The 14,212-nt window shown below is 30.4% G+C and overlaps 1 protein-coding gene across 2 annotated transcripts in view; it reads left to right on the forward strand.

The window, feature by feature from the left end:
* Positions 1–11,735, forward strand: part of LOC117178794 — a 68,993-nt gene extending 57,258 nt beyond the window's left edge. For both annotated transcript variants that reach the window (XM_033370270.1, XM_033370269.1), the window contains exons 4-5: positions 6,469–6,804; positions 11,124–11,735. In XM_033370270.1, coding sequence (XP_033226161.1) covers positions 6,469–6,794 — 326 coding nt within the window. In that variant the 3' untranslated portion in view covers positions 6,795–6,804; positions 11,124–11,735. The remainder of the gene's footprint in view (positions 1–6,468; positions 6,805–11,123) is intronic.
* The last annotated feature ends 2,477 nt before the right edge of the window (positions 11,736–14,212 follow it).

A 14,212-nucleotide genomic window follows, 5' to 3' on the forward strand; every position in this document is an offset into this window, starting at 1 on the left:
ATGAAAGCTCACTGCATTGTTTCAAGAAAAATAACGAAATTTGTAAGATGAAAATCAATAGAAGATATTAAGATTTTAAAGCAGAAAGCAGTTGATTTTGTCCTTTGAAAGTACAGAGCGGAATTCAAAATATTTATAATACGAATTAAAGTGGCTGCTAATCGGGGCTGGGTCCACAAAGCAGTTTAGTAGTGGAAGATAAAAAAATTCAAGTGATTCGGAAATTTTTTAGTTTCCATTATTTATGTTCCTGAAAGAACCAAGTGGGACATTTGGCGCAGTAGTAAAAGGAACATTATTTAGACATTTTAATGTATTTGTTATTGCTTCAAAATTTGGGAAGCTTACATCAGGTATGCAAAGCTAATTTTATATTTTCCTTTCTTTTTATAACTCTAAACACATTTTACCTCACTTAAAATGTATTATCTGTTTTGTAGACCATTTAAATAAGTATGTGAAAGGAGCAGTTTTTCTTAATACAGGGAGTACCTAAAGTTATTTCAAAAGGAACCAATTCAGCCATTAGTTGCATATGGATTTCGAGCTCGGAAAAATGTTGTTAAACGTTTTTCGGATGTTTTAGTACATAATTATGATATAAATCTGCACTTGAGAAACAATAATATTAAACTCCAATCTCTTCTTCAAAGATATCTCTCTCCAAGATATAAAACCTTTTTCAGTGCCAATGGTATAGAAGTGGTTATCCAGATAGCAGGACACAAAATTTTGAACATCCTTGGTGTAAAAAATCATTGTGTATCAATCATTTCTTCCACGATCACCATTAGTGTAATTCATGTTCTACTACACGTTATAGGAAATAAATTAAATACATTTGTTTACAATTTTGTATACCACAATAATTAATTTGCAACACTTTAAATGATTTATGAATGTGAAACGTGCTTTAAGGGTGGTTACCAATTATTCAATAAAATAGAAAATTACTTTGAGGGTAGTTTACCCTATTTAAATCTGAAATGGAGAATAAAAGGATATAATGTTTTGTATTTTATTAATACCACTTCATGGCTGTTTCTTCATGGTATTTTAGCCGCAAGAGGTATTTAACCACCGTTTAAGGGGGTTATGGTAAAGAAATAAATATTTTACTGCGATATAATAAAAAAATTTCAGTCTAAACAAAGTTTATTTAATTAATTAATTCATTCATTTCACTGATAATTATATTTCTCAAGTAATATTCGAAAAATTTGAAGGCCAATTCCATCACCTAAATATGAATTTGGGGACGTATAAAAAAACATGTACCTTATTTTATAGTGCTCGAAAACATACTTCAGATCGAATCAAATCGGAGATAGACACTTGAGTAACCTCCCTTTCAGAATTGTCAATATTAGATGAATCGAGTTGAATTTCAAGTTTTCTATTCACAATTAGCTACATAATATGAAGGAAATACTGATTTTTAAATATCACACCAATAGTCTGTTCTACAGGGTCCTTAGAAAATCCAATAAGTGGAAAAATGGGTTTCCGCGAGTTTTTGGCGCTAATCATGATGTCTTTGTGAGTTCAAAAAATGCAAATTGTCTCTAGTGCATATAATGTAAAAGCTTCATAGGCTCAGACGATGATGTATCAGAATTTAATTCAGGAGGTCTAAAGTGCGATCTCTGAGCCGATGACAATGGAAAATTTTCCCTGTATTTCTACTGCGGGCTTCGATGGTTTGGAACCCATCTCAAACTCTAGATCCCGTCAGAAAAAGCTGGTGTCATATCAAGGATAAGTGGGTCTCTCGAGAGCCTAACCTTGGGGTCGAAGCCGATTTTGAAAAGACTCATGACCTCAAAGGGATCGCTGCATCAACCCTAGTCTGTCTATATTCTCCATCTGCGGCCTGATAGGAAGGCTGTCGAAAGGCAGAGTGGGTGATGATCACTTTGCTTATTACAAAGAAGGATGTCATTTACTGTCCGATATGTACGACTGGAACCTGAGAGGTATATTCTCAGAACGTTGGTAACAACTAAATCAACCGAGAAGCAAAAACATTCGGCGAAGATGGGCGGATTAGGAGAACTGCCTTGGGAATAAACACGCGTGTGGCACAAAAGGCTTTATGGCTTGAGAGTCATTATTGTTTTTAGCAATGTTCTTTTGGAATAGAGTAAGAAAGTCGCAGTTTTTTAAGAGAAATTTTCCACTTTTTGTCCAATTTTCAGTTAGATTAATGCTAGATAGTTGTGGTTCATTTTTAAGTTTTCACCAACTTTTTACGAAGTAACGTGATAAATAATGTAAGTGAACAAGCACGTTTGTTAAAACAATTTAATGATGTTCATAACTGTCTTCTCTTAAATAAGAACTGAAAAGTTGCGGTTTTTTCTGAAGCCTTCAACTTTTTGTGCACTTTTTACTTAGTGAGGAAATAATTAATGCAAGTGAAGAAACATGCTTATTTCAACAATTGCTTATTGTTTATAACTATCTTTCGTTAGATTTATGCTAGAAAGCTGCTTTTGTCTGAAATCTATAGTTTTGCTTTGACTTTTTAGTTGATTATTAAAAAATTATAAGCGAACCTTAACATGAATGACTTTTTAAAATTATTTATTCTCTTTCCCCTATGTTGAATGAAAAAATTAATTTAAACAAAAAGGCCATCTTACACAAAAGACGAAGACAAATAATGGTATAATTAGGATCAGGTGGGAGGACTAGGGTTGTAAATGACTCATAAAAGTTTTGTTTTGAATTAGAAACAAGAAATGTATTTCAAAGAGTAAAAGCAAATTTTGGTATTCCAAATATTTTAATATCAGCGCTACCACCCCCTCCCCCATCCTGGAGATTCCCTGGAAAATTCCTGGGATTCATGTAGAAAATTTGAAACATATTTCAAACATCTGTTTTTTTATAGAAAAATATATTCAAAAAAGTAAGAAATTGTTAAAAATATTATACTCTCTAATGTTTATTTATTATTTGTACATAACTAAAAAGGCACAGCAAAGTTTAAAATTTCAGAAAAAACTAGAACTTTCAAACAATTATCTACGAGAAGATAGTTGAAAACATAAAGAAATTGTTTAAACAGCTATTCTTGTTAACTTGAATGAATTATTACCTCACTAAGTGCAAATTGCACAAATAGTTTAAAGTATCGGAAAAAATCGCTTCTATCCTGAATTAATATAGGAGAATATAGGTATAAACAATAATAATTAGTTTAAATAATTAGATTTTGTTGAATTTAATTAGTTATAAAGTCACTTGTAATATAAAACAGGCAAATAGTTGAAAATTTCAGAAAAAACGCAACTTTCTACCATTAAGCAAAAAGAATATTATTAACAATAGTAACACATTTTTTTAACCATTATTTTTGTTAACTTTATTTAATTGTCACTTTATCTAATTGAAAAGTGGACAAAAAGTCAAAAATTAAAAAAAACTGCAACTGTCTAATAATAATATCGAAGAAGAAAGCTGTGAACAAAAACTGGACCAAAAGTGAGACATTTTTGAAAAAACCGCGACTTTCTATCCCTATTCTTAAAAAAAATTGCTGAAATAGTATTTGATGTATTTTATGTATTAGAAACAATTTTCATTAAAAAAAGACAAGAAAATCCTAATTAGCTCCGAAAACTCGCGAAAACCATTTTTTCACTATGAGATTTTTCTAGGATCCGCTAAAACACACTTATAGGGTGATATCTATAAAGAAAGATTTTATTTATATTCTATGGATAATTTTCTTAAAAAAAGGAATTATCTTTGTGTGGATGAGAATAAATTTTCCGATGATATGCATAACAATTCGAAAAAAGTCCCAATGCATTTTTGGACCACCCTATCCTACACATAAGGACTTGATAACAAAATTACATATTGCAATATTTTAATCCATAATTTCTTTTTCTACTGTTGAAAAAATATATTTATACTTCACACAGGCTTTATATGAGCCTGTTAAATTTTATGATGTATACTATCTCTCTTTACTATCTCACGAAATATGACACTAACTTTCTCTGCATTATGACCACAATGCTTTAATATTTAAAAAGCTAATATCTTTTCCAAAAGCATTTTCATGTGAACTGTGCTGTTAGAGCTCTCTAAAAACTAGATTTTTTAAGTTACATAACATGATTTTTATGTATCCTCCTACAGAAGATTTTTATTGAATGCATTTTAATAAACTAGCATCAATAATCGCACGTTAGGTGCACGTGTAGTTTTTCGTTCTGAGGGGAAAATAATTCCTAATATAAAACGATAATTTTGAAAAACTATTTAACCTTATGGGTTTATTTGTTTTTAAGGTAATATAAATATAACCTTCCTAAGATTCTTGAGAAAATTCAAAAAGTATTTCAGATATGCCAAATCGAAATTTCCACAAAAAACTTAATTTTCAATCAAATAAATTAATTTCTCGCGAAAACATATGAATTCGCAACGAATAAACCAATAGTTGTTATTTAAAACTAAAAGATCTTAATTTTGAATGAAAAAAATTGGAATAAGCATAAAAGACGAACTTTCAACTAAACAGATGTATTTTTAACGAAAAAAATATGAAATCTCTATGAAAGTAGATCAATTTTCTAGTCAAAAAGATGAATTTTCTACCAAAAAAGATTTTCCAGCCACGAAATAATAAATTTTTTTTTTAATTGCCATTCAGTTTCTTGAGAAAATTCAAATAGATGTTTGAAGATTTCAGATGAGTCAAAAAATTATCTAGAAAATTCATAAGAAAGTTTTTGAAATCTCAAACCATTTTTGACACTTGTAAAATTTTCTAAATATCTCTAAAAATTATTTTAATTTTTCCTATATTTTTTTAGAAATCCTTCAAAATGAAAAAAAAATCCTCAACAAATTTTAATATATTCTTCTATATCTTTAGAAATTTTAAACAATCATTTTAAATTTAACCTTGTTTTTGTATCCTTTCATAAATTTTAAATAAGTCTTACAAATATTTTATTATTTTTTAAAAGTTTTATAAGGTCACATAATTGCAACATCTTCTTAAAAAATCTCTTCTGAAATTTTATAAGTAGGTTTGAAATGTTTTGAATGTTTTCCTAATATCAAAAAAAAACATTTACAATTATCTTTCGTCTTTTATTAATATTTGTTAAAAATAATTAATAATAATTTTCATTATGATATAAAATGACTTATTTGGACAATTTTATTTACTTAAAGGATGGTGCAGAAAAATCGTTAGCTGGGAAAATCCTTTCTTTTTGCGGAAAGTTCGATTTTTTCTGTTGAAAATGCAACTGTCTGGTTTAAAGTTAATTGGTTTCGTTTGAAAATGAACTATTTTGTTGATAATTCAACTGTTTTATAGAAAATTCTACTATCTGATAAAACGTGCAACTGTTCGGAGGAAAGTTGAAATACTTTTTTGTAATTCATCATTGCAGTTGAAAAATTAATTCCTTTGATTAAAAACTCATCTCAAATTCAATTCAATCCTTGAACATTCGTTTTGTTTTTGGTCGAAAATAAATTTTTCGCAATGAAAATTCAACTTCTTTTATTTTTGGTTGAACATTTATTATTTTTACTGGAAAACTCACCTATCTTATTAAAAGAGGAACGATGATCGTGGGGGATAAAGCGTAGGAACCCACTTTGTCGGCTTGCGGGTTCGATTCTCGGTTGAAAATTAATCGGTTTTATTTGAGGAAATAGTATTTTGTTAAAAATTTGTCTGTATTGTTTAACTTAAACTGTTTTTAATTTCAAATAAAATTCATTTTTTCATTCATTTTTTTAACTGAAAATTTTACTATCTGGTTGAGAATTCAAGTGTTTGGTTGAAAATGAACTAGTCTGTTGAAAATTCATATCTTCATTTTTAATTAATATTAGCATGAGATTTCAATATTTCCTAGTGCCTTCAAGCATTCAGTGCCTTTAATTTGATTTTTTGAAAATTTCGATAGAACTTGAATTTTTTCCCGCCTTTTTCTTCGCCCTTTAAAACTACCTTTAGGACGGGAAAAATTCAAATTTCTCGAAGCGTTACAAGTCATTAAAGTAAAGGGACCGATTTAATTTGCAGAACTAATATTTTCCTAATAAAAATTTTCCTGATAAAGAAGCCTAAAATTATTCGAAATCTGTTGGACCCTACTAGTATTAAAAAGACGGATAAATAATGGTTTGGCTCTTTCTTTCCTTTTAACCCCTCTCTTTTTTCTTTGTTGTGCAGCTGTCTCTAAGTAGATTATATTTCCTTTTTTGCAATTATGTTATAAAAATTTACTTTCTTGAGTATATGTACGTTTTTGAAAAAACTGATTTTTGCGGAAACACAGTTCTTTTTAAGACTTATTGAGAAATTTTGTTATATAATTTGACTTTTTATATTTACGTATTTTAAAATGTCCTTCTTACAAAAAGAAAGATAATCGCGTGCGTGATAATTTTCTAGTATTAATAAAGTAATAATTTTATCAGCTGCAGGAGGACTGTTCCTGTCAGGCAGTAGATACGGAAGGAATGGGAGGGGCAACATAAAAAATTCAAACTCCGTGACAAAAGTTCTGGAGATATCGCCCAGGGTCGACCGTTTTTTCATGGGGAGTCGCTATGGAAAAAGGGCACATATGCAATCATATAACGTAGCTTCCTTAAAGCGGTTTGAAGCAGCTCTTAATTATTTAGATCGAATTCAACATGTACAGCTCATAAAACGAGAAGGCGAAATAAATTATGACAAGAGCGACGAGAATGATGACAACAAGGAAGAAAATCAAGGACCTAAGAACAACTTGGTTCTATGAGAACTGTTTAGTAAGTATAAAATACTCTTCCATTTTCATTTTTAAAATATTGCTTTTGAAAAGAAACATTCTATTTGTCAACCGTATAGGTTAACTTGATCAAGCCATTGAATTGTACTTATTTTTAAAGTCAGTCATGAAATACGAATCAAAACTTATTATTCAAATATCACCCCTATAAGTATATTTTATAGGATTCCAAACCCACCACAGGTGAGAAATTATGTTTTCTGCATTATTGGCATTAATTTTGATTTTTGTATATGTTTTTAAAATACTTATTGTTTAAAACATATAACATACTTTCTGCTGATAATCAGATGCATATAGAAATTGGTTAAATCATTTATTATCGTTTTTAGCAATTTTATCTTACAATATAGTTAAAATTTTTAATTAGAGTGAGGTGATATTTAATTAAAGTTAAAAAAAAGAATTGCTTAAACAATGTAGCATTATAGAATCAAGTGGTAATCAAGGGGTCGGTTTGATTATGAATGCAAGAGTAAAAAAACATCTCAGAGGTTAGGATTTTGTATCTCCAATGTTGGCGTGGGTTAGAATGAAAATAGAAATCTCAGTGTTATTTATCATAGCGTGCTACGCCAAAGTCGATGGTGATCCGAGCGAAGTAAAAGACGCCTTCTAATACAGCTTATATGATATTTTAAGTGCTTGCGATCATGGTGAAAGAATCATGATACTAGAAGACATGAACGGATGGGTCGGCGTAGTGTCCAGTCTTAAGATACAGAGAGGGTGCTAAGTAATTTCGGGGATGCAACCAGAAAAAATGATCACGGGAATCAATTATTTAACTTATGCTTAGAAAAGGGTTTATTTATTACAAATATTTGGTTTAGGCATGAAATCATCCACATGCACACATAGTGTTGAGAAAATATCTACAATATAATTGACTTCGTTATTGTGGATGAAACACTAAAAGAACTAGTGAAAGATGCAAGAGTCATGATGGGTTTTGAAAGCAATACTAATCATTACCTTCTAGTCTCCAAAATAAACTTGGGTCAGGGATGGGGAAGAAAAAGAATCAAATAAATAAATAAACAAACGTAAATAGAGTTTAAGAATTTACAGAAACCTGGAGTTCGAATGACTTTTCAGAATAAGATAAAGGAGCGCATAGGTGAGGCTACTTGGAAGGTCCTAGTAGATAATAAAAATATAGAGGAGGCATCGACTAGAATGGAGGATGTCATCGTCAGGAGTTCGATGGAAGTGTGTGGTACTACGGTTGTATGAAGGATGTTTGGTGATGCATGGTACAATGATGAAATTCAGGCAACGTACCAAGTAAAGAAAAAAGCAGATAAAATAAGCTTGGAAATCACAAGCATTCGCGATGAAAAGAGAAATAGACTTGAAAATGATCACAGATACAAAATAAAAAAAAGTTCAACTGCTAATCAAGCAATGTTAGGATAAAATCAAAACAACGAAGAGAAGAAAATATAAAATGACTTTGAAAGAAGCAAGAAACAGCTTAAGAAACATATATTTTAACCTTTTCCTGGAAATTTTAAGGGGTTTTAACGAATTTTAAAGGATTTTAAGCGATTTTTGTACAAATTGGACAATTTTGAGTCTCTTCAAGAATTCCAAGCGATTTAACGGAATTTCAAAGAATTTAAGGAGCTTCACCAAATTTTCTAACAAATTTATTGGATTTCAAGGGATAGCGAAGATTTACAAGGATTCATGAGATTTAAAGAATGGTTAACGCCTCCAATGTATTATTATTGGACGTATTATCGGACTTATACTGCAGGATCACACTGTGAGCAACTTTCATCTATTAAAATGACACCAACTCCAAGTAGAACCGCGGTAAATCACATTTATGGCCACGTACCACGACCGTGAGATAGGTCGCCGAGAATCGACCTAAGGATGACGGCTTTCTCCATCCATCTCGCAAGAGCCTTGGAACATTATTAGCACACTGAATTGGCTCTAAGGTCACGTACCAGTAATAGTTTAACATTTTCGAGAGCACAGATCGCAAGGACAATTATTTTAACCGAGTATTTTGTGTGCAGTCGTTGCAGCTCATTTTTAAGGTCTTGATACGCCTCCTTCTTTTCTTCGTCTTTGGCAGTGATGTTACTGTCCGAGGGAGCCGGGATTTCGATCACAAATATAGTTCGTTTCTCGAAGTCTTGAAGAACGATGTCAGGCCTTAAGTGTGCAATGGAGACTGCTGTTCGAAAATCGTAAATCCAGAAAATTGGGCACTTCTTGTTTTGGACAATTGACTATCTCTCTTGGAGCGTTCGACAGGGCAGGCTCGCAGGCAACACCGTGAGAGCCGCAAAGATGGTAATAAAGCACTCTTAGGGCCGCATTATGTCTGTCGAGATATGTATGTGGAAGGTGGCATTCTTCGTAGTCATACGATAATTTTCAGATGAAATAGTGAATCTATTTTTCTGAAAACTAACTTTCCAATAGACAGATGATAAGCCTGTGAAGGTTGAATCAAAAGTCTTCCGGCGGTCTATATTGACTATTGACAGGACACGCTGATAGGCTGCTGCGTTTTTGCAAACAAAGCTGTCAATTATCAGGTTCTGTTAACGCCTGACACACCTTTTTCGGGCCACGTTGTTCTTACCTCTCTCATTTTAGCCTGCAATTATCTGGGTTCGACAAGTCGTTTTTTTCGGTACGAATATAGTTTGTTCTAGAACCAACCCCTCCAGAATGTGGGTTTTTTTGTTTAAATATGAGGTGAATATGTGGTCCAGATATTGGTGTGCAAAAGTAAACTTCTTCCACAGAAGTTCTTGATGCCCTCTATTCCTGCAGCGGAAAAGTTCTTCGTACCCCAGTGCTTCCGGGATCTTCTATACCTCTCTTCTAAACGTCTCTACCTCGTTGGGATTGGGTGAATTTTTGACAAAAACAGGGAGATCGCTTATGAGGTACCATGGGTCAGAGAGAAACTGTTGATTCTCACTGAGCAATCTCTCCCTCTTCTGCATTTTTCTCCTTGTGTCAGATAAGACCCGTATTTTCTTAACAATATGCTACTTGACTGTCAGAAGCTTTGACTTGTTCAGTGTGTTATGCTAGATCCTCAGCTCTTAAGGGAACTTTCGAACCCTTTCCATCATTGGCTTACCAGATGTCATATTTTTAATCGCATACTGAAGACGAAACGCATTCTGTCTTGCCAATCCACTTTTCCATTTCAGTTGAACAATCGATGGTCCAGAGGTGGGACTTTTCTCAAACATCCTAAAGAAGGGAAGTATCCATGTTAGCTAGGTCTTGAGGCTTATGATGAACCTGGATATTAATGTTCCTTCTTGTCCTAAAATCGCGTTCATCTCTCCGAAGTTGACTACTTTCAGCAGTTGGTCTTAATGTCAGTTCTTACCTTGATCTTCGGCTTTTTGATACAGCGGTTGGGAAAGAACTCTGCGTACATGTCACTTTTTCGAGAGGTAGACTGCGTAATTTCGTGCTGAAGCTGGGGGTGGCCGTCAATGTGGCCGCTTCGCCGGTTCGTCATCGCGTTTTTATCTAAATTATTTTCAGCACTCTGAACTCAAGGGTCATCGGCTCTGTTTGTCGACCTACTGTCGGATGCGCTGCTAGTTTGTTTTATTTTTTGTATATTATTATGATTATGAATTATTATGATTATAATATTAATATTAATTAATTAATCAAATTATTTATTAATATTATAATAATATTATGTTTGTCTATGTGTATCCATACATTGTATCATCTCTTCCGAATTTGTTTTTGAGTCGTTTAAGGTGTTTTCATTCAATAATTTTGATTTTTTATAACTTTTAGGAGATTTTTATTAAGAAATTTAAGACAATTTTAATAGAAATTTTGTTTAAAAATCGAAGATTGTAGATAATGTATTAAAAAGAATCTTCTTCCAGCTGCATTAGAAAGTTGGAAGCTTCCAGAATTTTGTTATTCAAAATTTGTCAAAACTAATATTTTAGATGTTCATTATAATTTCATAACAATCATATTTTTGACAATCTGAAATTTCTGAATTTTTTGAATTTTTTAAATGTAAAGAACATTGATTTTTTTTTAATTTTCTAGTTTGTAAGCCTTTATTAGATATAATTTAAACTTAAAAGTAATTCAATTTAAGCAGCTTCAAAATTTCGAAACTAGTTTCTAAATATCAAATTTGAAAAACTTCTGGAATTCTTATTATTTTTCATAAAGGTTTATGATCGATTTTATTTATTTATTGCAAACATTGAAATACTAACAATGAAGTAAAAATTCTGTTTTAATCAAAAGGTTTTATATTTTTTGTTCCAGATTTGAGTCGCTGCTAATAAAAAAAATAAACATTTTCATTGGCTTTACGAGAGGAATATTGTTGTCCCTTTAGATAATTACTCCGTTTAAGAGCATTTTCAACATCGAACAACAGAATTTTCCAGGAAACAAAACATTCTTACAAAAAAAAATGTAATATTTCGCATAACTGTCTTCCTCTAGGTCAGAATTTGACTCAATCTAACACTTCTTATATGAAAAATAATAAACAAATATTCATTAAAAACTAAAATTAACATTAAGTCCAATCTTTAGAGATTTTTAACTGATGCACTGTGGTTATTGAACAAAGGAAAAGCACACAAATTTGTTGTTTCTTTACGTAATTCTTAAGTGTTATTGAGAGAGATATACAAGTGATGTTTATTATTTAAAAAAAACAATTATGAATTATAAATAACAAATTCCAAAAAGATCTCAATTATAAAATAAATTAAAGTGTAAATTCGTCCGGCACGAGGGAAATAGAGAAAACTTTTCAGTCAAATTTTGTTTTTCGAAGAGACTGACATCTATCATCTATGACCTATTTCTATCTGGATTTGATATCTATTAAATTGCAATTGTAATTTAAATGTTATTATTTTTATTGTGGAGTTTATTAGTCTGGTTAATAAAATGAAGAAAATATGTTGAACAAAATATATGTCAGAGACGAAATTTAAGTTATTTATTAGTTATTATTATCATGCAAGAATAAATTTCCTTTGTGGAGATTAAAACGTTTATTGATTGAGTTTGTAGGTTTACAAATTTTTTCAGATCAGTACGTATTTTTTAAGCTTTTATGAAGCTTAGAAAATTTAAATATATTATAGCTTTAAGCTACTGAAGTATGGAAATGTATAGTTTACAGGTCGAGATTGATGTTTTAAAGATTGAAGAATTTAATTTTAAAATTCGAAAAAGCACTTCAAATTTTAAGTTTCTATATTAACATTTTTCTAATTTTTGTACCTAGATAAATAATGTTATAAATGTCTGGTAATGTTTAAAAAAATGAGTATATGAGAAGATTAAAAAAAAAACGAATTTTAAAATATCATATTTATATTATCATATTTACGCCTGTTGCAGAAAAAATGGATTAAGATCTTGACTCAGGATAGAAATAATATTTTCTTCGCCTTTCTAGGCGGGAACGATATACACTTCTTTTATATTTAATTTCTTTTTTTTTCTCTAACGCAGGATTGTTAGAGAGTTACTGAATGCTTATTCCCACGGATGCTTCTCCAGGAATTCATGACGCGTGAAATTATTTCTCTTTGATTATTGAAATTTAATAATGCGCTTTTGTGAAGGTTTTAAATTAATTTATTAATTTTCATTTTGTATTTCTTCACGTGAATATTAAATAAAATTTATTATTCCATCAGAAGTTATGCAATTTGAACAAAAGAGATTTAATCATAGCAAACTATAATCATTATTAGAATGATGTGAAATAATTAATTGTCTATTAATTATTATTAATTCTATTCTAATTGAATAATTAATTATATCCTCGGATTTTTCTTATAAACCAGTTTAAAGTCTCACAAAATTCTGTTTCCACTTAAAATTGTTGCGGCTTAATAGAGCTAAAGAATTTTCAATTTCAAACCTTTAAAATTGTAGAGTTTTTTCGTATTTTAGAGATTTATTAGTAAAAATGTTTACATTTTGATAATTTTATTTAAAATTGAAGACATTTAAATGAGACTAATATAAAATTTAAAATCCTAATTAACGTCCAATAATAATAATAATTTTATTTGAATTATTTAAGTTGTTTGAAAATTTTAGCGATTAAAAAGACTTAAAATTAAAAACTTGTCTCTTAATCTTTAAAACCGTCAAAATTTTGATTGTACCTTTTTAAAATTGAAAAACTTTGAATTGTAATACTTCTAAAAATGAAGAGTTTTTAAATTAACAATTAAGAAGTTAGCGATTTTATTGATTTAAATTTAAAAGATCAATTTAGAAGATTTATAATTGAAAATTTTTCACTTTTGACTTTCAAAATCATCACCATATAATAATTTTTATTTATACAGCCTTAATTATCATAGAGCTCTAAATTATGAATCGTGAAGATTAAAGAGTAATTAAGTTTGAAAATGTGCAATTTAAAATGTTGCAAGATTTCAGGTTTACAATTGAAAATTTTATGATTTTGATGATTTACAATCGAAATTTTTTAATGTTAAAGATTTAGAATTAAAAACTTAAAATTTGATCTTCAAAATTATAAAGATTTTAGTATGTGCATTTATGGAACTCTAAAATTGTAAGTTGTCCAATTGCAAATCTTCAAAATTGAACTATTCCAACAAAAAATGTTCCGAATTATATATCTTTAAAATATTAATCTTGAAAACTGAATAATTGTTTAATCCTATTATTTTAAAATTTCGAAATTTTCAGTTGCAACTCTTCAAAATTTCAGAAAGCTTTAAAATTGCTGATCCTTCTTAGGATGAGGGGCCCGGCGGGGGCCCGCATGAATGTTCCACGCATGGAAATTCTACGAGGCCCCCGCCCAAGGCCCAGCTTGGTTGCCCTCACGAATCAACGACTAAAAATTTTAAGTTCAAAGGGTGAAAATGTTTTTTTCACCATAAATTTTAAGGTTTCACGAGTTCAGACTTACAAACAGTGAATTTCGGAAAAAAATTCGATGAGACATTTTTGAAATTCGAATTCTGACAATATGGAAGCTCCATAGGGGCCGCCGCAGGGGGCCCAGCCCGGTTGCCCTCACGGATCAACCATAAAATTTGTAAGTCTAAAGGGTGAATATTTTGTGTCCTAAGAAATGGACATAAGAAAATACGTTTAAAAATATGGTTCATGCGTTCTAAAATGTCAAAGAACTAGAGTGCAGCTGTCCCAAAAACAATTTTTTTCCTGCTTTTTTAAAAAAAAAAACAATTCTAAGTTCCATTTTTATGAAAAATTGTAAATTTTCAAAAAAATTACATTTTATGTCAATCTTAAACGTTGTAAAATAGTATAAAACACCTAAAAACCAAACTTTACAACGGGAAAAACGAAATATTACGCAAAGAAAAATTGGACCC

This window comes from Belonocnema kinseyi, chromosome 8 (genome assembly GCF_010883055.1).
Source record: "Belonocnema kinseyi isolate 2016_QV_RU_SX_M_011 chromosome 8, B_treatae_v1, whole genome shotgun sequence".
NCBI classification, from domain to species: Eukaryota; Metazoa; Arthropoda; class Insecta; order Hymenoptera; family Cynipidae; genus Belonocnema; species Belonocnema kinseyi.